This window comes from Camelina sativa, chromosome 6 (genome assembly GCF_000633955.1).
Source record: "Camelina sativa cultivar DH55 chromosome 6, Cs, whole genome shotgun sequence".
In the NCBI taxonomy this organism is placed as follows: domain Eukaryota; kingdom Viridiplantae; phylum Streptophyta; class Magnoliopsida; order Brassicales; family Brassicaceae; genus Camelina; species Camelina sativa.
The window spans coordinates 14355763-14382305 of record NC_025690.1 but is presented as its reverse complement, the minus strand read 5'-3'; the positions used below and the strand labels follow the sequence as shown (position 1 = coordinate 14382305).

At 34.8% G+C, this 26543-nt stretch overlaps 5 protein-coding genes, 1 long non-coding RNA gene and 1 pseudogene across 7 annotated transcripts; 2 read left to right on the top strand and 5 right to left on the bottom strand.

Moving 5' to 3' along the window:
- On the top strand, positions 208-2102 carry LOC104791327 (thioredoxin domain-containing protein PLP3A). Its single transcript, XM_010517173.2, has 9 exons — positions 208-311; positions 416-499; positions 803-877; positions 976-1023; positions 1106-1248; positions 1337-1409; positions 1503-1564; positions 1654-1751; positions 1833-2102. Exons 2-9 carry the CDS (start codon positions 416-418, stop codon positions 1940-1942), a joined length of 693 nt encoding a protein of 230 aa, XP_010515475.1. The 5' UTR covers positions 208-311; the 3' UTR covers positions 1943-2102.
- Positions 2035-5104, bottom strand: LOC104791328 (disease resistance RPP13-like protein 4). Its single transcript, XM_010517174.2, has 2 exons — positions 4962-5104; positions 2035-4736 (listed from the first exon to the last, which is right to left on the bottom strand). The coding sequence occupies exon 2, from the start codon at positions 4715-4717 to the stop codon at positions 2144-2146; it is 2574 nt and encodes an 857-aa protein (XP_010515476.1). The 5' UTR covers positions 4718-4736; positions 4962-5104; the 3' UTR covers positions 2035-2143.
- LOC104699063 (AAA-ATPase At3g50940-like) lies at positions 5278-7661 on the bottom strand. 2 transcript variants are annotated; one of them, XM_019246778.1, is made up of 3 exons: positions 7582-7661; positions 5771-6773; positions 5278-5669 (listed from the first exon to the last, which is right to left on the bottom strand). In XM_019246778.1, exons 2-3 carry the CDS (start codon positions 6767-6769, stop codon positions 5313-5315), a joined length of 1356 nt encoding a protein of 451 aa, XP_019102323.1. In that variant the 5' UTR covers positions 6770-6773; positions 7582-7661; the 3' UTR covers positions 5278-5312. The 2 variants fall into 2 exon arrangements, with proteins under 2 accessions (XP_019102323.1, XP_019102322.1); XM_019246777.1 differs by lacking the exon at positions 7582-7661 and adding an exon at positions 6946-7055.
- Positions 7236-9154, bottom strand: LOC109133339 (protein HYPER-SENSITIVITY-RELATED 4-like). The gene is made up of 2 exons (XM_019246357.1): positions 7700-9154; positions 7236-7244 (listed from the first exon to the last, which is right to left on the bottom strand). Exons 1-2 carry the CDS (start codon positions 9152-9154, stop codon positions 7236-7238), a joined length of 1464 nt encoding a protein of 487 aa, XP_019101902.1.
- Positions 9576-12813, top strand: LOC104791326. The gene is made up of 2 exons (XR_768894.2): positions 9576-9682; positions 12693-12813. It is a non-coding gene; the product is annotated as an uncharacterized LOC104791326 (long non-coding RNA).
- Positions 9928-11915, bottom strand: LOC104791324 (protein HYPER-SENSITIVITY-RELATED 4-like). Its single transcript, XM_010517172.2, has one exon. It carries the CDS (start codon positions 11770-11772, stop codon positions 10183-10185), a length of 1590 nt encoding a protein of 529 aa, XP_010515474.1. The 5' UTR covers positions 11773-11915; the 3' UTR covers positions 9928-10182.
- LOC104699061 lies at positions 20242-25444 on the bottom strand (annotated as a pseudogene).

Sequence of the window (26543 nt, the reverse complement as noted above, 5' to 3'; positions counted from 1 at the left end):
GGCGACTCGGCGTAGCGTAGTAGTGGTTAGCGACCGACATTTAAAAAAAATTAGCTTAGCTAGGCCTTATGGGCCATTAGATATGAAAAGGCCCATTATTCATTTTTAATCTAACGAAACGCAGTCGTTTGGTTCTTGTAACTTACCTTTGTATTGTGTTCATCTTTTGATTTTGGGATTTTTTTTTTTTTTTTGTTTTTTTCCGCTCCAGATTTGAAATTGTTAGAAACAAAAAAAAACTGAAAAAGCTTTGATTTTGATTTCTCAAGCTGTGTATTTTCTTCTTCACATCGGGGAGGAACTGGAAAAAGGTATGATCTTTGGAGCTTTTAGTTTTCTTCTATCTCTAAATCCTAATATTTTTATTGTTGTTTCTGATGCTATTCGTGTTGTGGAATTTTTTGGGTGCTAAAAGATGGATCCGGATGCAGTCAAATCGACCCTTTCGAATCTAGCATTCGGAAATGTAATGGCTGCAGCTGCTAGAAATTATCAAAAGGTAAATAAATAATTTTATCTTTTGAGTTTTTGGTTTAAAGCCATCAAATGCAATTTCCTAGTTGCCTTATTCTCAAAATTTTGGAAATTGTTCGATCATATATGCTTTTGGTAAGTTTATTTCATTACGTATATGAGATTCAAAGAATTGATTCATCTATGTTAAAAGCAAATCCATTGTTGAAATGGTGTTTGTTTGATGTCTGCCCAAGTGATAGACTTTGATGAGTTATATGGGCTGTGTAGATAACCTGTGAGTAGAGTACTTGTATGTTTTTGATGATTTGTTTATACGGATTTGTAGGAAGTTCTTGCAAATGAGAAAGCGCAAGGATCAAAACCTGTTAATGAAGAGGTTGATCTTGATGAACTTATGGATGTAAGTGCAATGTTCGCTTGTTGGGCTGTTTTATTTTGTTTTGGGTGTATTGAGATTTTCAAGCTTCTATAGTAGACTTACTTGTTTATGTGCTGTAGGATCCAGAGCTAGAAAGATTGCACGGTGATAGGATTGCAGCACTTAAGGTTATAACTTTGGCATCATACTGTATAATTAGTTGTGTAGGTATCTGTATGAACTAAACCTTCTAAGATTCTAACTTGACAGAGAGAAGTTGAGAAGAGAGAAGCGTTTAAAAGACAAGGACATGGTGAATATCGAGAGGTAAGCGAAGGAGATTTCTTGGGTGAAGTCACCAGGAGTGAGAAGGTGATATGTCATTTCTACCACAAGGAATTTTACCGGTGCAAGTAAGATCTCCCATCAGCTTATTTTTTTTGTTCGTCTTCTGATATGTGAGCTCGTAACCAAAGATATGCACTCACTGCATCATTGTAGGATTATGGACAAGCATCTGAAAACTCTTGCGCCTAGACATGTGGACACAAAGTTCATTAAAGTGGACGCAGAGGTTAGTGTGAACCACTTGATTAAAGTTAGAGAAAAGGAAATGGCTTTTGACCAATCCTTTGCTGAAGCTAATGCTTGGTTGACATAAATGCAGAATGCTCCTTTCTTTGTCACAAAGCTTGCAATAAAGACTTTGCCTTGCGTTGTTCTTTTCAGGTTTCGCCTCTTTCTTCTATTCATTCTTACATACAGGGTTTGTTGTTAGGTGTATACTGATAAAGTATGTGTTTCTTTATCATTCTTAGCAAGGGAATCGCGATGGATAGGCTAGTTGGGTTCCAGGATCTGGGCACCAAGGATGATTTCACCACGAATAAGCTAGAGAACGTTCTGGTTAAAAAGGGTATGCAGAACCTCACACCCACTTTTCTTTTATAATTACAGCTCAGTTAGAGAACTGTTACTTATGCAAAATCTTTAACAGGAATGCTCAGCAAGAAGAAGAAAGAGGAAGATGATGAAGATGCCGAGTATCAAGAGAGCATACGGCGGTCTGTCAGGTCCTCAGAGAATCTGGACTCTGATTCTGACTGAGCAAGGAGTTGCCATTGCTGCTAGTCTCTGTTTTGCCGTTTTGCTCTTTTGTTATATGTTTTACACTTTTATTAGAAAAGAAAACTTTGATATGAAATCCAAACGGTCAAATGCTACATTACATTGTATCAACGTATATGTAATACATCAACTTATTGTCGCTGATTAATAAACATTGATCTATTTGCTTAAACCGTGCCATCAGGTTCTGTGCGTTGGTGTTTTCGTCCACACTCCACCTCTAAAGCCGACATCTTCGATCGGGAAAGACTCTAGCTCTGGACACCAGTTTGCGTTAACGCTTCTGAGGTAGGGCATTGACCGTTGCAGTACTTCCCAGTCCATGTCTAGGTCTGACAGTGAACTTAACATCAGACCTTCGATTCTCCAGTGAGTATTATTCTCAATCCTCCAAAACCGTTCATGCATTTTCACCAAGTTGCCTGAGCATATTGACATGTACCTCAACATCGGAAGCTTGTGAGGACTCAACCACGATGGACTCGACTTTCCAGGATAGAACTGTAGAGAAAGCTCATGGAGCTGGTGTGGAGGAGTGAGCGCATCTATTTTGGTTATTAGATAATCGCCGTAGCTGTCGTAGCAGTTGATCGAAATGGACATGAGTTTGCTAAGGTTTATCAAAGAATCAAGCTCCTCATCTTCGATCTGATCGCCATGAGTCAGAGAAAGACCAAGTTTTCTGAGGTTTGTGAGGTTTCTCACTTCACTGAGCTTGCACCCATTGTTGGACCTTGCTGGCTTAAATCCCAACAGTACTTCGAGGTTCACGAGACTTCCAATACCCTTGGGGAAGCACTCAAGTGATCCACAATTCGTCATGTCAAGTACAAGGAGTTTCTTGAAAAAAACAATGCAAGGTTGAAGTTGTTTCAAATTCTGACAGTAGCTTGCGTCTAGAATCTGTAGATTGCGGAGATCTTCCATGGAACGAGGAAACTGGATCAACGGATGTGTGTTGCTCAAACTAAGACATGCCAAGTGTTGAAGGCTCGCAATCTCATCCAAAATCTCAGACAGAGGAGCATCAAATATCGATTTTGAGATATCAAGAACCCGAAGGTACTTGCAATCTGTAAATTTTTTAGCTAGGTCTGAGTTGAGCTTGTTCACCTCACCTGTTTTAGTTGTTGACACTACGCCTCTCAGCTTATGATTAACTTTGATCTGCTTCTCATTAAAGTTTCCACTAATCCCAAGGTGACGACAGTTGAGGCCTTCCTGGTTAGAGAAGGAATCATTCTTCGCTATCTCGATCACCAAATCACGAACCATGTCATGAATCTTGCAAGTGATGATGGTTCCGCTATAGGTTTTGTCAACAACTTCTATTAGACACCTGTTTGTGAGCCCGGAAAAGCAGTCTTCTCCAGATTCAGTTGCAGATCTTCCATTTCTCCACATGACAAAACCTTCTCCAATCCATCCGTGTACAAGCTGCTGTTTCGGTATAACACAGTCTTCCGGATAGAGAGAGAGCATGAGAAAGCATGCTTTAAGGTGGGAAGGGAGTTCGTCGTAACTTAATTGCAGAGAAGACATCACATTGTCAGTTTCAGAACTGTTTCCTCTGAGCTCATCTTGAAAATGTTCTGCTATTCGTCTCCATTCATGATAGACATGGTCTTTGCACAGAAGCAACCCACCAACCGCTTTTATTGTCAATGGCAAGCCTTTGCATTTTGTTACAATCTCCTTGCCGACATCCTCTAGCTCGGGACGCTCACAAGTACCGTTATTTGCTGCAAATGCCACCTTACAAAACAGCAGCCAACTGTTATCAGAACTGAGGAGCTGTGGACGGTGAGTCTTGTCTCTGGCCTGAACCTTTACCGCAACAGATTCTGACCTTGTTGTCACAATGACGCTACCACCTTGTCCTCTAGGCAGTCCTTGGTAGATCTTGTCCCACCAACTCAAGTTCTTGTCCCATACATCGTCCATCACAATTAAGTACCTTTTCCCCAAGAGATACTGCTGGATTTTTCTCAGCAATGTTCCAAGATCATCACCAACACTCGCGTCCCCCAAGTTCCGCAAAATGCTTCTCATGATCTGTTCTTCAGTAAAAGTTTGGGACACAGACACCCATATCCTTCTTTCGAAACGATGTTCGATCTCTTTGTCATTGAACACTTCTTGAGCAATGGTAGTTTTACCTAACCCTCCCATCCCAACAAAGGCCATTACCAATAGCTCGCTCTCGTTTGATCGAAAGAGCCATTCCTTGATTTTTCTTTTATCTCCTTCCAAACCAACCACTTGAGTATGATCATACACCGGAGAGCTCCACCGATCAGTTCCATTATCTCTTCCAACATTGCTCGGCGTTATGAATTCAAAATAAGGCTTCACTTGCTTCTTCATCGACTTTATCCTCTCATTGATCTCTTTCAAACGTTTGCTTTTCTTGTACTGCAACGAAACCCTGGCAGGATAAAACCGCCAAAGCCACGCGTTGGAGGGCCTTTGCTCGTTCCCGTGATCATCACCATCATCATCACCAGCCGCAAGCTGACAATCCGCGAGTATGTCCTCAGCTTCATAAACCAGCTCTCGTAATTCCACCACGAAGTCACGCAGCACGTCGTTAGTTCTCTTCTTCCTCTCTGCATCCTTGAGAAAAGACAGCATATATTTCAACTCAACTTGCAAATCTTTTAACTGTTTTCCGTATTCAGATACGGTTCGACCTTTTTCTTCGAGGATGTTCAATGCTTTCTCTAGACACACTGTTACAACAGCGTCCACCATTTTCTCAGACACCTGCAACCTTCAGAAAATATTCCCAAGCAAAAATTTCAATCGCTTATGTGTTTCATTAGATCGGAATTTCTAAAAAATCAATCCACCAACGACTTATAGAATCTCAGTAGTAACCAAAGACTGGATTAATCTTTAACTAATCCGTAGTTTCTCAAGAACCATGTAGAATCCTTAGAAAATTGAAATGAATCTAACCAAAGTAAAGTCTATCTCATGGTAAGAGAACACTTACAAGGAAGTGACTTAGCCGATTAGGATCTGAAGCTCCTGATCTTTGGATCTTTTGCAAACTTTGTTTTCAGGAATGAGCTTACAAGACACTTTATCGAATTTGAAGTCAACGGTTTAACAATTATAAGTCAACAGTCAACCAAACTCGTTTTCTTTTTATCTTTTGTCGGAGATAGGATTTATATAGTTGATAAATTCAATAAATCTCTGACCTCATAAAATAATATCATCCGTAACATTTTTATAACATCATAGTGTTAAACAAAGAAAGAATAGAAATTGTCTTTGACATAACAAAAATAAAAGAACTACTCAAATTTTTAAAATTATTTATTTTTGGCCTTTAGCTTCATCATTTACAACTTTTCTTGGCTTTTAAGAACTCAACTAGTCCTTGGAGTACCTTATCCACAGAATCACTCCTCATCAACTGTTCAGCTACTTCAGCTGGCGTAACTTGTGTTTCTCGGATCAATTCCTCAATCTGCTCGAAAGTTATATGATCATCAATCTCGAGATAATTTGAAGCCAAAACCTTAAAAGCAGCTGGTGTGCAATACGACATGTGAATGTGCATGTCCATTCGTCCTGGCCTCAACAATGCTGGATCCAATCTTTCTCTGTAGTTAGTTGTGAACACTATGATCCGCTCGTTACCACAACTTGACCATAGTCCGTCTACAAAATTCAATAGACCAGAGAGTGTCACCTGAAAAACGACCAACCAAAACATTAGTTAATTATGAGTTTAGGCAAAGAAGCAAGACATACAAACATTAAAGTGATAGTGAATATCCAAAAATGCATCACCGCTTTATACAAGGTATCGTCGTTGTCATCTTCAGTAGTGCGATTTTTGAACTCGATTGAACAGTCGATATCTTCCACAACTAGAATGGAACGGTTTGCAGTAGACATAAGTAAAGTCCGAAGCTCAGCATTGCTTTTAAGCGAAGTGAAGTCTAAGTCATAGATATCAAAGTTAAGATGATTAGCTATGGCTGCGATCAAGCTTGATTTGCCAGTACCGGGTGGACCATACAACAAATACCCTCTCTTCCAAGCTTTTCCAACCCTCCCGTAAAAGCCTTTCCGCTGCACGAATCTATCGAGATCCTCCACCAAGTTTCTCTTAACCTCGGGATCCATGGCGAGAGTGCGAAACGTGGAAGGATGGTCGAGAGTCACAGAGGTCCACTCCACCGAGTAAGAATCAACGGTGAAGATCTTCAAAGTCTTACGGTTTTGTTTCATCAACGCAGCTTGTTCCACCACGAACGGTAAGTAAGATTCAAGAACCACGTTCTTGAACTTCTTTCGGAAACTGAGCTCGTAACTACGCACTTCAGATCTCAAAGTGGAGTTGAGATCCCGCGGGTTACGAAAATCTTTTTTGTCGACATGGCGACAAACAAGGATCCAACTGAGCTTGACGCCATCAAAAGTATCCACAACTTGCTCATCACGTTCGACAGAGACACTGTAATGGCTCTGTTTCTCATGCTTGTTCACTTTGATTCTTCTAGTGGAATTAGATATCTTGGTGGCGAGGTAAGCCTCCGCAGCCTCAAACACTTGGTTGTGTTCATAACCTCCGAACTCTTCAATCACAGCAGTCATCTCAAAAGAAAAGTAGCTGAAGAATCTGCGAAAGCCGTAAGAGATAAACTCATGAACCTCGCCTGGCATGTATTCTTGAACCACTGATCGAGCTAGCATCGCGGCTGCAGCCACCGATACAACTGCCGTGAGAGCTGTTTTGGCGGTGGCTAAGTGAGATTCACTAGAGGATGAAGCAGAGGAACTCATTGCCCTTTCAATAAGAAAACAAAAAAAATTAGAGCCACTAACCAAGAACTAACCTAATTAAAAAACAAAGGTTAAAAAGGTTTACGTGGTAAATAAGTCTGATTCGACTAATAAAACGATGCTATGATGTGTACTAAAATTGAAATTCTAACAATTCAAAAAGAAAGAATTGATACCAGCACTTGTGCGATCTCACTGAACGAACTTTCACGATACCTCTCAGAAAATTAGGGATGAAGATGATTCTTTAATTGTGAAACGAATTGTATATAGTGGGCCAACATCTACGGCCCATTTGTTTTTTTTTGTCGTCTTCAATCACCGACCATGGAGGCCCATTCGGTAAGTATAGTTTCAATGACTTTATAGTTTCTTAAAATACGTAAGCTATTTTTTTTTTTTGACAAATTAACTCTCTTTTTTCAGAAAAAAAATTTCTCTGTTTGGTTAAGGGCAATTCTTCTTATCAATACCACTAAAATAAGTTAATTTTTCAAACACACTATTATTAGTTTTATTTTCCAAAAATACCATTTTTTCTTTCCTAATCCCAATAGTATATTAATGAAAATGTCTCTCATTCAAAACTTATTGATACTAATTAATATATAAAAATGTATAGAAAGATATAAACCATTTTTTTTTGCTAAGCTAGAAACTATTTTTTTTTTGTTGCTTTTCATGAAATAAAGAGTACGTACGTACGCATGGGAGAAGATATAAATAGGAACGGTTTATTTAAAAAAAAAAAATGTTCCAAGTAAAAAAAAAAACAGAGAGAAACATTGCTGAGAATTAGCTTATTCATCAACCTTTTCGTTTTTTCTTCACAACCGAATCTTTTTTCTTGTTTTTGGTTTCCTTGTTCTTCGCTAGTTGCTCCTCCAATTCTTGCTCTTCCTTTTTGGCCTTATCTTGTTCCATTTTGACCTTCTTGGCTTCCAAAAACTCGACCAAACCCTCAAGAATCTTATCAACAGAGTCATTCCTCATAAGTTGTTCCGCCACATCTGCTGGAGTAACCTCTATGGCCTCAATACATTCCTCGACCTTGGTGAAAAGCGGGTGCTCATTAATCTCTAGATAGTTTAATGCAAGAACCTTGAAAGCACTTGGCGTGCAGTACGACATGTGAATGTGCATATCCATACGTCCAGGCCTTAACAAGGCCGGGTCGAGTTTCTCTTTGTAATTTGTTGTGAATATTATGATTCGTTCTTCCCCGCAGCTTGACCATAGACCATCAATGAAATTTAGCAGTCCAGAGAGTGTCACCTTCTTCTTTCGTGATTTCACAGGAGCTTCTTCTTCGTCATCAGATTCATCAGCTGCCCTATTATTCAGTTTGACCGAGCAGTCAATATCTTCCACAATAATAATCGAACGGTTAGCAGTGGCAATCAACAACTGCCGTAGCTCACAGTTGTCGCGAACCGCAGTTAACTCTAAGTCATAAATATCAAAGTTGAGATAATTGGCCATGGCTGCGATCAAGCTTGACTTCCCTGTGCCTGGTGGACCGTATAACAAGTATCCTCTCTTCCAAGCTTTACCAACCCTCTTATAGTAGTCGCTCCGCTTTACGAACTTGTCTAGATCTTCCATCACACTTCTCTTGACATCTGAATCCATTGCTAGCGTCTTGAAAGTAGAAGGATGGTCAAGGGTAACAGAGGACCACGTGCCTGAGTACCAGCCTCTGTCGAGAGTGAAGATCTTGAGCTTTTTCTTCTCTTGCCTCATTAACGTGGCTCTTTTCACTATGAATGGCAAGTAAGATTCAAGGGCTATGTCTTTGAATTTCTTAGGGAAGTTGAGATGGAACGATCTGACCTCAGATCTGACTTTGTTTGACTCAACATGGCGGCAACGGAGGACCCAACGGAACTGGACGCCGTTGAAAGTGTCCACAACTTCCTCGTCACGTTCCACGGTGACGTCGTAGCTTTTTTCTTTGGCGTGTTTGCTCACTTTGATTTTCTTGTTGGAAGGAGAGATCTTGGTGGCTAGATAGGCCTTGGCAGCCTCAAAGACTTCATTGCGAACGTATCCTTCATATTCTTCGATGGTTATTGTCAATTGAGAGGAAAAGTCAAGAACGAAGCGGCGGCGGAATTCATCTGAGATGTAGTGTCGCACCTCGTGAGGCACATAATTTTGGACTAACGATCGAGCCATTACCGCGGTTTTGGCGACCGAAGTTGCGGTGGTGAGAACTTTCGAAACTTGTACCGACTTGGTTTTTTCTAGGATTTGTGCAAATATATCTGGATAATTTGCAGCATAAACCGAAACAGTTCGAGGTCGTTTTGACATTCCAAGTGTCGTGTGTCTACCGATACCCACATGCAAACGAGGTGGACAAGAAGGGGATGTTAGTGCCATTGAGACCTGATCTCAAAAACTAATTACGAACCAGTTCGATCGATCGTATCTCTTAGGTTAATTTGCCAAGTTTCTTGGGTGAGAAGAAAAGGTTTCTTCCGTAAACCGTGAACGAGAACGTCTTCTCTCAACGAGGAGGAACTTCCAAAAACTCTTTATATAATAGCTAGGAATTGACAAAAAAAAAAAAAAGATGAAAATAAACACGAAAAGGAAATAACACAAAAAGAAAATTAAGGAAAAAAGGAAGATGATAAAAATAATACAGTATATAGAGAAAAAATAAGAAAATTAAAACATGTACGGCCCATTTAATAAAGAAAGTATTATTAGCGTCAACGTATTGTGTTGTGTGCTAAAATTTATAGCCCATTTAATATCAAGTATAGGTAAAAAGTGGAAGAAAACTCGGTACCTTATTAAGAAATCAAAGTCGTCTTGGATCATATGGATCCGAGGAGCTATGAGTGGTTGATTTTGCAGACTTGAAAACAAATGGGATTCCACTCGGACTCCGCGCTAGGTTAGGTATTAACTCAATTTTTTGTCTCCTTTAATTTGTCTGCATTATTGGTTCTTCTTACTCTGTGTTTTCCTTATTCTTGCCTACTTGCGAGATCTCTAATTAAGGGGGTTTATGCTTTGAATTTTACTTTCTGATTTCTTGATTCATCAGACCGATTCTTGAAATCTTAGGACTAGATTATATAGGAATCTTGAACAGTAACTTTAGTCGATTATGTAGTTTCCAGAAACTGCAAAAGTCTTTGGAGTTGGAATAGAAAGAAATCTGTTTCTGATTAGTGAGAAATTATTATAACTGAATGATCGACTTAATTTAGTGGAATAAAATCATAATAAGATCATCATTCATTATATGACTTAATCCTTGTGTTTTTGGCTATTAATTACTTGAGCTCCTTTGTAATGTTGGATCATCCCAAAATAGATAGACAAATCAACGATTCTTCTCAGGCGATTTAATAATTAAGGTATTGATATATGTTCTGCCAAGTTCATGTTGCTCCTCATGTTTGGCTTTTATCTTGGTCGTTCTCCATCTTCTTGGCTTTTAATAACTCGACCAAACCTTCAAGGACCTTATCAACACGGTCGTTCCTCACTAGCTGCTGCTGTTCATCAACCTCTTCGGTTTTCTTGACTACCAAATGATCTTTTCCCTCGGTGGTCTTTGTCTTGTTCTCCAACTCTTGCTTTTCTTTCTTGGCCTTATCTTGTTCGTTTTCGATCTTCTTGACTTTCAAGAACTCGATCAGACCCTCAAGAACCTTATCAACAGTGTCATTCCTCATAAGCTGTTCAGCCACCTCTGCTGGGGTAACCTCAGTCGCCTCAATACCTTCCTCGACCTTGCTGAAAAGGTGGTGCTCTTTGATCTCTAGATAGTTTGAAGCAAGAGCTTTGAAAGTACTCGGTGTGCAGTAGGACATGTGAATGTGCATGTCCATACGCCCTGGCCTCAACAACGCTGGGTCGAGTTTCTCTTTGTAATTGGTTGTGAATATTATGATCCTTTCGTCACCGCAGCTTGACCATAGACCATCTATGAAATTTAACAATCCAGAGAGCGTCACCTTTTTATACCGTGGATCCTCCATTTCGTCAGGTTCGTCACTAGTCCTATCTTTGAGTTCTAGTGAACAATCGATATCTTCTACAATAAGAATCGAACGGTTAGCAGTGGCAATCAATAACCGCCGGAGCTCAGAGTTGTTGTTAACCGCAGTCAACTCTAGGTCGTAGATATCAAAGTTGAGGTGATTGGCCATGGCTGCGATTAAACTTGATTTCCCAGTACCCGGTGGACCGTACAGCAAGTAACCTCTCTTCCAAGCTTTACCAACTCTCTTATAGTAGTCTCTCCGCTGCACAAATTGGTCTAGATCGTCCATCACATTTCTCTTGACATCTGAATCCATTGCTAGAGTTTTGAAGGTAGAAGGATGGTCAAGAGTAACAGAGGTCCACGCGTCAGAGTAATTCCCATACATGTTTTCAGGGGAGAGAGTGAAGATCTTGAGTGTTTTCTTCTCTTGCTTCAACCACGTGGCTCTTTTCACCATGAATGGCAGGTAAGATTCAAGAGCTATGTCTTTGAACTTCTTGTGGAAGTTGAGCTCGAATGATCGGACCTCAGATCTCAGCGTGGAGTTTAGATCCCGTGGGTTGTGGAAGTGCTTGGACTCGACATGGCGACAATGGAGGATCCACTGGAATTTGACCCCGTTGTAGGTGTCCACAACTTCCTCGTCACGCTCCACGGTGACATTGTAGTTGTTTTCTTTCTCGTGTTTACTCACTTTGATTCTTTTGTTAGAAGGAGAGATCTTGGTGGCTAGATAGGCCTCTGCAGCCTCAAAGACTTCATTGTGAGCAAAACCTTCAAATTCTTCGATGATTATCGTCATTTGGGAGGAGAAGTAACTAAAGATACTGCGGAAGCCATAGGAAATGTAGTTGTGCACCTCGTCAGGCAAATAATCTTGGACTAGCGATCGAGCCAGCATTGCCGTTGCAGCCACCGAAGCCGCGGTGGTGAGAACCGTCTTAGCCGTGGCCAGACGGGATTCCGCGGAAGAAGAGTCAGAGGAGCTCATCTTGTTTTCGATATCTCTTTAGTTTCTGAGTTGTGTTTAATTAACCCCAAAAAAACACAATCAGAATTTATGTATGATAGGTGGGAAGTGGGAACGGAAGACTAATGGACGCAAGGAAGTAGCGAGGATCCTTCCCATTGCCTACTACAACGTGGAAGTTTCTAAGTTATAAAATAACAAATAAAAAAGAAGAAGAAAAGTAAAAGAGTTTTAATGGGCTCCAATGACTTGTTCATGAGGTTTATTTGACTTAGTAAACAAATAAATGATCCGATCCATGCGTCGAACAAAAACAATACTAAAAGAATTAGTAAACAAAGACTGACTTAACGTGTGGATCACTCAATTCTTGTAAAAGCAGTTTTAGAGAAAATGTGAGTCTAGCAGAAAGAAACCGTGTCACTTCCACTCATTTAATCCAATAACGGTTAATAGTGTTTATGCATATAGAGGTTGCATACTGTATACATCAAATAGTAATATACATTACTATTAAATCAATTCCACCAGTTTCTTAAAATTTATTATTTTTCTATCTTCATCTTAATTCTAGGGGTATATATTATTTCTTAGAGATTAGGTTTTATGTTTCTAAAGGCTTCTCTGGTAGAAATCTCCGTTGGTAGTTTTTTGATTTTGTTGACTTGTCCAATTGCTGCCATAAATAACACTAAACTGTGGTGTAGACCATGTGTTTGACGTCAAGATAGAGAGGGACATTGTATATTGGTGTGGCATGTGTTCTTGCTTTTTGCCTTTTCTTCGGGAAATGATTAATAAACTAGTGAAACACCGATGGTTTACAGGACTGGTGAGAGACATACATGAGGGTTGTTCATACTCTTTTTCCGTTTTGGTTTTTGTGGATGCAATTGAGATTTCTCTCACACAATGTTTTTTACTTTTTAATTAATTTACAGCTTACAGAATTGAAAGCTCTATCCTGAGGTATGATTGTGAGATAATTGTAAACGTGCACACATATATCCATCTCTAGCTCTTGTATCATTAGACGCCTGGAAATGTTATTTTGTAGCTAAAGTTGGTGTAGGCTCTTACTGGAAAATGAGTTAATGTCATGCTAATTAAAGACAACTGGTTGTTCAAACAAATTCAGAAACAAGTACCTTGGGATCAATGATCAGAGTCAAGTGGCCTAAACAGAGTTACCTGAGAACGGATGCAAGCAATATCTGCTTCTTCCGCGGAAAGAACAAACACTCATTAAGAGGATCTTGACAAGATTGACTAGTTGTGCATGGTGATGGTGCAGTCACTGTATAGACCAATGCGCCTTTCCCTTGGGGACTAAAGGTTTATTGCACCATCAGCACTACTGTGCCAATCATAATTAAGGCATCATTTGGTAATAGTTTCCCAGCTTCCTTTGAATCAGTCTTGTGAATAACAAAAGTGACAAGTAAAAGATGAAACGAGCAAATTGTTTGAAAACCCTTCATATAATAGAAGACAGAGCAAAAAAACTCAATACGACTAGAATGGATTCGTTATTCATCTGATGTTACATGATTTTCTAAAATAAAACTCGATATCTTATATAATATTATAAGGTTTTTGTCGGCTTTTGCTAATAAGATGACACTTGGCATGTTATCTATCTAATATTTGTCTTCTTTTGTTGTTTGGACCTAATTAATTAAATTTATTTGTATTTTGGACCTAAATAATTAGAAACTCATAAAACAAACAAAATACTTTTAACATTTTCTTTTTCCCTTTTTCAATAAGAACCCTTCTAATCTAAAGCCACCATTTATCAGTTGGTGGTTTCATCATAGGAAAAAAGCTGATCATAGTGTATTCTAAAATTATAAATATGAGTTTCAATCTTATGTATGATTTTTTTTTTATCTCCCTTACGTATGATTAAGAGCAAAAACGGATTCTAAATTATATATAAAATTTATTTCTTGGTTTAAATATTATAAATGATTCATGGACAAAAAAGAATTCTAGATTATGTTAGACTGTGGGATGTTTATGTGTTCTTTAAATTCTCTTATAAATTCATAATTTTTTGGATTTTTATTTCTGCTTAGTTTATGGCCTTTAATGTTATATAATCTAATGGTGGGATGTTTTCTGTAAGTAATTTGATAATTGCTTACTCATTTATTTCCCATTAGATCTTACCAATTTTTTTTCCCAAAAAATAGAATTCATTCTGTTTTCCATGAAATTAGAATTCAATCCCTAATTACTCTCTTTTTAAAACAAATTTTCAGTTACTATTATTTAATTTCAGTCATTAGGTTCCTATAAAAAAATATATTATTTTATATAACTTTCCAAATTTCAATAGGTATTCTTGAATAATTTTAAAATTATTTTTGCAGGTTATCATGGTTTGTTGTTCACATTAATACTACATAGAAAAAAATTATGTGAGAATGTTTGACAAATTTATTTATTCATTAGAGTGTTTATGTATGTCTTTCCTACAATCCTACTCTCCATGAGCCGGTCCGGAAATTTTGGATGTCATAAGCCAATATTTAAAAAAAATCCATTTTTATAATTGTAAACAAAATTATAAAATATACTAATATAAAAAATTATTTTCATATTGTAGTTCGTTTATTGCTTGCACACACGTTTCTTTCTCTTTTCAATGTTTTCATGTTCATTTAAATATTTATATGAAAATAAATATTATATTACCAAATAACTCCATTATTCTTTTAAAACTTTTCAGATATGGAAATTAGAATTCAATCCCTAATTACTCTCTTTTTAAAACAAATTTTCAGTTATTATTATTTAATTTCAGTCATTAGGTTCCTATATAACATTATTTTTATATATCTTTCCAAATTTCAATAGGTATTCTTGAATAATTTTAAAAATATTTTTGCAGGTTATCATGGTTTGTTGATCACATTAATACTACATAGAAAAAAATTATGTGAGAATGTTTGACAAATTTATTTATTCATTAGAGTGTTTATATCTCTTTCCTACTCTCCATGAGCTGGTCCGGCAATTTTGGATGTCATAAGCCAATATTTTTTAAAAATCTGTTTTTATTATTGTAAACAAAATTATAAAATATACTAATATAAAAAATTATTTTAATTATTTTCATATTATAGTTTGTTTATTGCTTGCACACACTTTTCTTTCTCTTTTCAATGTTTTCATGTTCATTTAAATATTTATACGAAAATAAATATTATATTACCAAATAACTCATTATTCTTTTAAAACTTTTCGAATATGGAAACTTTTTTATTAGAGTTAATAACTGAACTTATTTTTCTTACATAAAAAACCTAAAATTTTTGGCCTAAAATATGCCCCAAAAAATGGATGCCCTAATCTTTAACTTCACTTGCTTAGCCTATGGGTATAGCCTTGAACCATGTTTTATTTTTACTTCAGGGTTGTCGTGTTTGTTGGTTGTGTTAATATTACTATGTCATGAGAAAAATGAATCTATATCATGATTTAATATGTTGGGCATTTTAGGTTTTGTTCTTTTCTTATATTTTAGAATTTCATTTTTTTTTCTTTTGGACATTCATGTGGCAAAGCAGGATAAAACTTCTTCTTACTAGACGATGCATAGGAGTTTCTCCATTGTAAATTTAGTTTCTTAGTAGTCTTCATCTTTAAGCAAAAAAAACGTATTTAAAACTATTATAAAAAAGGAAAATTTTATGTTTACTATCATATGCTTAAAAAATCATGTTGTTAAGCTTTTGATGTCTTTTTATATCATGGTACGATATGAGTTGCATATTTCTATACTATATCTGATTAATTTGAGTTCTATAGTGTTGAGTAGTATATGCTAATTGTATATTGGTATCATATATTTTTAAGAATCTTAATATCAAATAGCTTTAGAATTAACCATCTTAGAAATAAAAGAACAAAACAAATTCCTATAACAATTTCCACTTTCACATGTAATAGTTTACTTTCTATGAAATTTTATTATGATGACATTTGACATTATAATATTCTACGGGTTGTCTTCTAAGTAGATATGACAAAATGATTATTCATTTTATTCAATTGCATCTATGATGATGATGAAATAAAACCATTGAATGTTTATAATCATCCAAAAATTAGTGTAATTTTTTTATAACTTTATTTACTTGGATTCATTTTCATTATTGAAATTTCGTAAAAACAATTTTAACTTGTATTAGAATGTATAAATAATAAATTCTATTATGAGGGAGCAATGTGATTGCATTTTTTACCTCACTAAAAATTAACTGGTAAAAATATTTATTAAGTTCATTTTTGTTTATCTAAATTTCATATTAAGATTGTATTCATGTAAATTATATTCTAAAATTACATTTTCAGTAGATTTCGAATTGGTAATAGAAATTGTGCAAACTCAAGCGACAAAAGAAAAACGATGGTGAATGGTGAAGACCATCTGCATTGGTAGTTTGTTCTAGAGTTTCTAATAATTAAAATAAATGAAAAAGAATAATATTATTTAAATTGAAAAAGAGAAAATTGATTCTCAAGGTTTAACATATAATGACACATGTCATTATCTAAGTAGCTAGATTTTATTATAATAAACTAAATCCACAAAAATCTAAAATCTTAGTTAAATAGTTTATTTTGTTATTTATAATTATTAAAAATTTTAATAGTCATAAAATAAAATTAGCTTTCTAACAAGTTCCAATATGCATAATTTTAAACAATATATTTAATTATGTAAAATTAATATTAGTTGATACAATAAAAATATTAGTATGATTAAACAAATTACGAGAGTTGTAAAAAAAATTAGTATCGTGAAACTTTCTTAAACTATATTAGTATATATAATTTTATTATTGATAATACATATATGATATGAAAAATAACTACTTAATAGAATTAAATATAATTAATAATCAATTTAATATGTTTTAAATTACTAATAATTTTGTATTTATTATTTAAGATCAAATGCAAAGAAAAATAACAAAATAAGTATTCAAAGAAAATTATATTAAAAATATTAAGTTACAGAATTAATGAAAATATTATATTGACGAGAAACTCACCAATGACCACACACTATAAGAAAAATGTTCTCAAATTTCTCTACATTAAAAAATAATATTATACAATGAGAAACTTAATGAGTTTTTAATTAATGCACAGACTCTAATATGTATTGAAAATCTAAAGAGAGAAAAACCATAAACTCTACCATGCAATCAAAATTTTCTCCATGTACTACTATATATAAAAGGAAAACTCAAGTAACACTTAATAAATAAACCCAAAAAACTAAAATGATCAGTATATTTTTAAAATCATAAAAATAATCATTGCTGAATAACAAATAAAAACTAATAATTTCCAAATTTCTAAAATTGAACAACACTATAACCTAAACCGATTAAACCGATGACTTCTAGTATATATATATATATATATATATATTATTTTGTTTCTAAGCTTGACAAGTCTCTTACCAAAAACTTAATTATTTGTTTAAAACTATTTAAGCTAGTAAATAGAATCTATGCATCACACGATAACATATGACATAATTTATAAAATTCGGAACAATATCTGTGATACAGACATTACAAATGAACTCTTAGAAACTTGACATATTATTTCAATATCATGTTTATATCACATCACCGACTTATGATGGACGATAAGGTAACTTGATTTATGGATGTAGACTCTTTGACCGTCGACGAGGAAGCCATGTCGCTGAGAAATCTAGCATAAAAATAGTTTGGCTTCTTTGGTATAGGAATTTCCATCATCGTGGTTGCGAGCAACTGTCGTCTACATCTTGTTGAACACAGAGTAGAGCAACTTGTATACATCTCACGACCTCCTCTTCAACCAGTGAAGAATCTACAAAGTTCGGATCAACAACCTGTAAACTGTTCCCCTCATCAAAGTGCCTCCATACCTTTTACAAGATAACAAACCACATATTTAAAACTTTTGTAACCTTTTTGGTATTAGAACATCTATATATAATAGCAAACCCACTTTTGGGGGTCAACTTTAATCTAATGGATGAGATTGTTTCTATTATCTTATCTAACGGTTTAAAATTATTGATGATCCCGATAGTTGCAAGTTTTTTTTTCCAATAATCGTGTTTCTTCGTCGTACCTCCATCTTTTAAAAATCGCACCTATTAAACCTTTTGTTAATGATCTCAAAAGTTGCAATGTTTCGGTCCAACAATTGTGTTTTTTCGTTGCACCCCCAGCTTTCCATGTTGGCACCCGTTAGTTTTCACACCTTTTTTTTACACCTATTTATTTATATAAAGTTGCAATGTTTTGATCCAACAATTGTCGTACTCCTAACTTTCAATGGTTGCTAGTTAGTTTTCACACCTCTTTGTTTTGATATATATACATATTTTTATGGACTTTGAAAAAAGTTTTTGTTCTTTGAGTATTGTTAATGATCTCAAAAGTTGCAATGTTTTGATCCAACAATTGTCGTACTCCTAACTTTCAATGGTTGCTAGTTAGTTTTCACACCCTTTTGTTTTATACCGCTTTGTTTATATAAAGTTGCAATGTTTTGATCCAACAATTGTGCTTCTTCGTCGTACCACTAGCTTTCAATGGTTGCACTTGTTAGTTTTCGCACCTTTTTGTTTCACACATTTGTTTCACACTTCTTTGTTTTCTTTGTTTTTTTTCCAATAATCGTGTTTCTTCGCCGTACCCCCATCTTTTAAAAATCACACCTATTAAACCTTTTGTTAATGATCTCAAAAGTTGCAATGTTTCGGTCCAACAATTGTGTTTCTTCGTTACACCCCCAGCTTTCCATGTTGGCACCCGTTAGCTTTCACACCATTTTGTTTTACACGTATTTATTTATATAAAGTTGCAATGTTTTGATCCAACAATTGTGTTTAGTCGTCGTACTCCTAGCTTTCAATGGTTGCACTTGTTAGTTTTCACACTTTTTTTTTTCACACCTCTTTGGTTTCACACTCTTTGTTTTGATATATATACAAATTTTTATGGACTTTGAAAAGAGTTTTTGTTCTTTGAGTATTGTTAATGATATCAAAAGTTGCAAAGTTTCGGTCCAACAATTGTGTTTTTTCGTTGCACCTCCAGCTTTCTATGTAGGCACCCGTTAGTTTTCACACATTTTTGTTTTACACATTTTTGTTTATATAAAGTTGCAGTGTTTTGATCCTACAATTGTGTTTCTTCGTCGTACCCCTTGATTTCAATGTTTGTACTTGTTAGTTTTTGCATCTTTTTGTTTCACACGTCTTTATTTTCATATTTTTGCATCTTTTCGTCGTACCTCCATCTTAAAAAATCGCACCTATTAGTTTTTCACATTTTTTTTTACCCTTCTATGTTTTACACCTTTATATTTTACACCTCTTTGTTTATTATATATAAACCTTTATGGAATATAAAAACAAGTTTCGAATTTATTGTTTTCTGAGTATTTTTTATACTTACAAGTTAATAAATAAAATCATAGATTTATATGTTTATATATTATAGCAAACTCACTGTTAGGGGTCAATTTAAATATAACTGATGAGACTATTTTTATTATCTCATCTAACTTTTTATATTTGTTAATGATCTTAAAAGTTGCAATATTTTGATCCAACAATTGTGTTTCTTCGTCGTATTCCCAGCTTTCAATGTTCACATTTGTTAGTTTTCGCATATTTTTGTTTCATACCTCTTTGTTTATATATATATATATATTTTTTATGGACCTTGAAAAGAGTTTTTGTTATTTGACTATTGTTTAATACCTCCAAATTTGAAAATTCAGAGTATTATTTTCTTTCAATTTATTTATCAACATTAATTCACTCATCTTTATTAAAATAATTGGATTGTTTTATTTATTGATTCATTCATCTAACTTTTGCTTGGTGTCGCTTTCCATCTAACTGTATTGATCATCTCTTTCAAATATTAATTTAGGTAATTAATTGTGGTTTCTAATTTTTCATAGATTTATATTTTTAGTCAATTTTTGGTTGCAGTTGCAGCTATGAGCTCTTTCTCCCTGATTCTCTTATTCTTTTTTATAAATTTCGATAGAATAATGATTTAAATTTTATTCTATGTGAATATCTTTCAAAATTGATTATCTTAGTATGATTCGGTAAATCTAGATTTATATATCTTTAATATTATTCTCTTATTGTCACTTAATCGATTTTCCATTTTATATATATAACAAATACTTTATTTAACTAATTTGGTTAATTCATCTTAGTTATTATTTATGACTTTTATATTATACAGTTAAAAAATTACCAAAAAAATTTCACTCGAAATGTGAAATTAACAATGTTAATCATTTCAAGTTTTCACTTTGGAGTGCGGTAACGCATGGACCGACATCCTAGTATTGTATAATAGTATATCAAGGTTGAGTCTTATTTACGTAGTCAAGCATACTATCACCATGGTAATAGTTGCAAAACTGGATGTTCCGCTTCCCAGTTACGATTTCAAGAAGGGTCACCCCAAAGCTAAATATATCTGATCTCTCCGACATTTTTCCATGTAACGCGTACTCTTCGGACATATAACTACTAATGTAGTATGGATATGAAAATAGAAATTATGAGTGTCTTCTTATTATCTAAAAGAAATATTATTTACGACAAAGACTTTATATTTTCGAAGATAATACAGTATTATATCATAATGAGTTAGTTTTGATTACTAACCGTGTACCAACTGCTCTATTGGTCGTAGCTTTCGTCTCACCAGAATCAAGAAGTTTGGCCATCCCAAAATCTGATATTTTTGGGATCATACCTTTACCGAGTAAGATATTACTCGGTTTGATGTCTCTATGAATTATCGCCGGCCGGTGTCACATAATTGTGGAGATAGGATAGCCCACAGACAATACCCTTGATGACGAAGTATCTTTTCTCCCAATTAAGTAACGAGATTTGAGTTTTATCTATCCATCACAAAACATATTACATTAATTTATTTGGTTTCAAGCTCAATGCTACTAAGAAACATAAAATTCAGGCGCGGTTTTAAGGGCTGTGCAGGAAGGTGCATGAGAACATTGCTCTAATACACTACAAGAAAAGTTGTTTATAGACACAAATTTTTTTGTAGCTACGCCCATAATTTCGTGGCTATTTGGCCAATATCCACAAAAAGCCACAAAATGTTTTTATGTCTTTGAACTCGTAGCTATCTGATAATTGTGTCTATTCGCGGAAGCGTTGCTACGAACTAGCCACAAAATATTTTGCGGCAAATAGCCACACATTGCAATACAAGATGTCGTAGCTATTTAACATTTTATGACTTTTTATGGTTATTTTAGACACGATTAATCACAAATAAAGTCATGGCTATCTGATTAATTTGATTAAAAAAAAATTAAAACACAAAATACAAAAACAAAATTCATCGTGAAGCCATTGCCGCAGGACCACCGCCAACAACCCGTCGCAGGACCACCGCCAACAACCAGTTGCAGGACCAAACCCCATCAGATGAAATGCTGCCACTGGAACTCCGGGAAAGAGAAGACGAGCACAAAAAACCTCCAACCTCAGCCACAAAGGATTTAACCCAACCACCGGGGATCGTCCGTAATCCGGCAAAAAGCAGATCTTAGAAACCGGATCTAATCTCATAAGCTTAAGCGATGAAATCGGAGAACTGGTTTTGCCGTCACCACCCTCAACTGCGAGATCAACCGCTAGGTATCCGTCACAGAGATCACCGGAGCCGTGAAACTCTAGCCACCTTCGCTTCAGGCCAGAGAAGTAACTCGGGGACGTTCCTAAGTGCATCCGCCGCCACCTGCTGCATCTTCCAGCGATCGGATATGTGAGGAAATGGGAAGCAAACTTTTTAATTTTTCCATAAGAAGGATGGGATTGATTTTCTCATAAGGATGAAAACGATAATAAGTAAAAGAGGAGAGAGATACGAAGAGAAAAGGAGAAAGGAGCTGAAGAGTTTTAGCCAAAAGAAAGAAAAAAAGAAGGAGAAGATTTCATCCATTGGATTGAATCTATCAATGGTGGAGAATAAGCCAAAGCTCAATCCTTGTCTCTATGTATTAGCCAATGAGAGGCTTTTTAGTTTTTTTTTTTTTGGTTTTGTAGTTTTTGCCTTTTTGGTTTACCTTTTATGTATGAATATTAAATTTAAGGTTAAACTGTTTAAGTTACACATATATGTATATATATTATAATTGAGTTGTTGGTTTAGAAATTTAAATTTATAAATAAATACTTTTTTTTTGTAAAGTAGATATGTAAATTGCTTTAATGTTATTGGTTTTGTGTATATATAGTGAGTTCTGTTTTGGTTTAACCATTTTTGATTTCATTTATATTTTTAAGAGTTTTAAAGCTAAATAGGGTTTAAAGTAGTTTATGATTAATTTAAAATATGTGATATATATATATATATATAAATTAATGTGGGGTTATGATTCAAAGTTTGAAAAATATTTGATTAAAAAAAATAGATTTAGATATATTATAATAATTATATGTGTTTCTTAGAGTTAAAAGTTTGATGGTTTGTGTTTGTAATTTAAAGTTTCGTATAGCCACATATATATATATGTGAAAATTTTGTGGCTATCTTCCTAAAATAAATCAAATTAGATAGTTTCTAATATTTTGTGGTTTTTTTGTAGCTATTAGTCACGACTTAGCCATGAATTAGATTTGTAGCTAAATAGACACAAATTTGCTACGATATAGCTACAAACTAGACACGATAATATTTTGTGTCAGAATTGTGGCTAACATATGATGGCTACAATTTTTTTGTAGCTCAATTGTGGCTTTGGACAGTTTTTCTGGTAATGAATATTATATTTCTATTTTATTTCTTGTTCAAGGCCTAACATATTTAAATAGAGTCCAACTTTTCAAGTTGTTTTAATGTATAGGATAGGACTAAAAAAAATGCCACATGGCCCATAGTACTTTTGAGCTGAGCTTATTCAAATGCATATTAAAATTTTATATAACTAAATGTCTCATGTTTAGCCAAAAATGTTAATTAATATATATATATATATATATTATTTTTTATTTTTTATTAAATATATACTTGTCTTTCGATCACAACAAGAAATAGGTTAGTTTTCAAACAAATAGAAAAACATAGGGTAGTAGTTTTCAAAGTGGATAGGGTATTTTAAATTCATTTAAAATATAAAAAAGTATATCTATATACTAACCGAAAATATAGTAATTGAGGCTGGAGTTTTCCAAATATTCGTAGACTAAAAGTTGTTCTCGATTCTCCAAGCAGCACCCCTGCAAGCGCACTAAGTTTTTGTGGATTACGTTTGATATGGTTTGCACCTCGGTTTTGAATTCGTTGATTCCTTGTGACGATGTAATAGCTAATCTTTTCACCGCCACAGTAGTCTTGTTAGGCAATGTTCCCTATTATCACATAATTTTAATCAGAATTATTGATGAAAAGATTCGAGTCATCCATTATAATTGGTTTTTCTAACCTTGTAAACTACACCGAAACCACCTTTTCCAAGCTTATTAGCTTCGGAGAAATGATTGGTTGCTTCAGCAACATCAGTAAAACTCATTAAGTCAAATTTGGTTTGACCTGCTACCTCGTTCATTACCGTTGTATTAGTTGATCCTAAGCATTAAAAAAACATGAAAACAATCAAAGAAAAAAAATAAAAATAAAGTTACAACCAAAAAAATAGTTTAAAAAAATATATATACTGTACCATGATGAGTTATTATGGTTCGCTTGTGCCGTTTCCAACAGTAGTATGTGGCGAATGTAGCTAGTGCTACTCCTACGAGTCCGATAATAGTGATGAATGTAACCTTTAACGCGTCCATACCCTTACCTTTTGTACTGTTGTTCTTCTTCGACTCATCATCACCTGATAAAAATACAAATGAACAAAAAAAATTAATCGAAATTTGTTCTATACTACAAATGAACAAAAATAATAATCGAAATTTGTTCTATAATATAGATGAAACTGGTTTAGGCCCAAACCAATCTATGAGAGGGTTGTATTAGAGTATAGATGAAATTGGTTTATGTTGCTAATCCCGGTTTAGTCAATGTAATGCATATATAAGAAGTAAATGTAAAATGTTGAGATTAAGTTGAATGAGAATGAGTTTTTGATATTCGTTTGTAACAAACATTTTTGCTCTCTCGTTCATTTAACAGGTTGTGGTCGCGTAACTTCGTCGGTGTTATTATTATTATTATTAGATCAATATATCTAGTTATGAAATTACCGAACAAGGTTTTAAGAGATCTGAATCTGATCATGGGATTTACAAAATATTTTACTCATCAGTAACTAGATATAAACTGTATTTTTAGATTTCAAAAGGTTTGATGGACTCACCGTGATCTATAGCAGCCACTTTCACATACAGGTCTCGACCACCGACACCGTAGTTTTCGAAGTCGTTGAGTGTTCCGGTCCACATGACACAACCGACCTGGCCTTTTCTTATACCGACATAAGCGTACGCGATACAAACACAATTCGAAAGACAACGGATCTCGCAGTTTTGCTTTCCAATTCCTACAGCCACAGTTACACCTCTAGTATCCGGCAACTTCATATTCTTTAGCTGTAAAAACTGATCTCCGGTGCAGTTCAGTCGCGTCTTCCTTTGACACCCACCTTGCCAATCCATTAACGCCCTGTTCTCATTGAAAGCTGGATCGAACCCTTTTATACAATTACACCGCAGGCCCGACGTCGTATTTTTCGAAGAGTAACTATTAGGCCCACATGTTTGATATAAATGTTTTTCATAATTATGATACCAAGACGAGATCCATTGCATTGTTTCAGGTATCCACGTGAATAGTTCAAGTGAATCTCTTGCCAATGTCAATCTTGAGTTGTTGTTTTTGCCTGTCATTACGAAACCGACGTAGGAGACGTTCCCCCAAACTGAGCTTACGTAGGTAGGTGAAAACTCAAGCGGTTTGTCACCAAAGCGTATTCCATCCCACAGATCGCTCCGGTAAATATGCTTCGAAGTTTCTTGCACCACTAGAAAAAGCTCATAGAGCCCTGCTTAGTTTTCAAGTTGGAAGGAATAACCAGTGTTTGACGGATTATCAGGATCCCAGGATGTAAGGGCTTCCTTGGTTCCAGTTTTTAGATCCATTCCCAGTTTCATCTCCGGTACTAATGTATCCGTGGGAAAATCGAAGCTCTGCCACAAAAACCCATCGGGGTCGTCGTTATTGGAGTCTTTCACCACGAAGTTTCCGTTATCAAGAAGCTGTGCCACCATTGGAGATCTCACGCCTCCTCTGTTAATAGTGGTCGACCAGACATGAAAATTATTCTCATCTGAAAGAACGAGATCATCGTCGGAGAATTGGAGTGTTCCTACTGACAAGTAGAAAGGCTGATATCTGTTGGCGACCCATATACGTGTTTTCTTAGGATCGTTCTTGTACTATATACCCAGATACCAATGTGGGGTATGCTCAGAGGCAGAGCGAAAAAGACCTAGCTCAAAAACATTTCCAGGAGACACGATCGTTTAATTAGCTGAGATGGTTCGATTTTCTCCTGTGGACAATGAACAGGAAGGTGGAAGCCTAAATAAGATCAGGGATGAAAGTAAGATGACCAAGGTACGATAACTTAACTTGGTTGTTCTCATGTTTTTTTTTTCTGTTACAGTGACAATATTGTGTTTCTGCATCTCATCTAACCAAGGACGAAGCATATTATAATGTTTGGAAAATTATCTATACCTAATTTTTTTAAAATACATATCAGTTTTTCAACAACACTCCATATGTCACATTACTTAATTGCAACTATAAATTTTTCTAATTTTTCAACAACACAACATATGGTTCATAACCTAAAGCCTTAAAGATATGCGTAGAGGTTGTTTATAATGAGTGTCAATTTTTTTTTTAACTAATATTTAAATCGCAATATCAAATTTTACAACATCTTTTAAACATTTTCCCTCAGACAACTAAAAGTCTAACATACATCATCTGTACTTTTGCTTTATTTTATCATATGATATTAATGCTTAGATTTATATTATGGGCTAATAATAATATTAGTCGAACATGTTCTTTTCAGGCACCCACCCCCACAGTCCCACTAAAGATCAATTTGGATACTGTGAGATGAACATAAATACGCCGAATGATCGACTGCAAAACAAACCCTTTGTACGATACGTTCTATCACTACTCTAGTTATCGACTTATCGTTATAGCTGCACATATATAATTTTATCTATCTGAATTTAAATGATTACCATATGTACGCGTAACTTCAACTACCAATCATTTTGCACAAATCGACGGAATGCGAGTACCATATATAGAAACATAAAATATACGTGTCTGATGTCTCTCATTCATAATTAATTAATTCTTTTTATTTACCAGTGATATTCAAATAAGCTAGTTTTTTTTTAAGAGCTTAGTTTTGTTTGCACAATGCATTTCTTTGTAGGGCACATTTGTTGTATAACCAAAATCACTAATATAATTAAGAATATAACCGTATATTTGAAAAAATTAAGAAACAAACATAGAGGGTGGGGGAAATTATCATTTTAGTGTTCTTTTTGTAGAAAAAATTGGTATCCCATCATATTATTCTGGATAATTTCTACTATTTTAAAAATGATTCAAAATTCAAATTTATCTTAAAAATGAAGTTTTCTTCTGCATAAAACATAATTTGAATTTTTTAAATCAGATAAAAAAAAAATTATCATAGCAAATAGT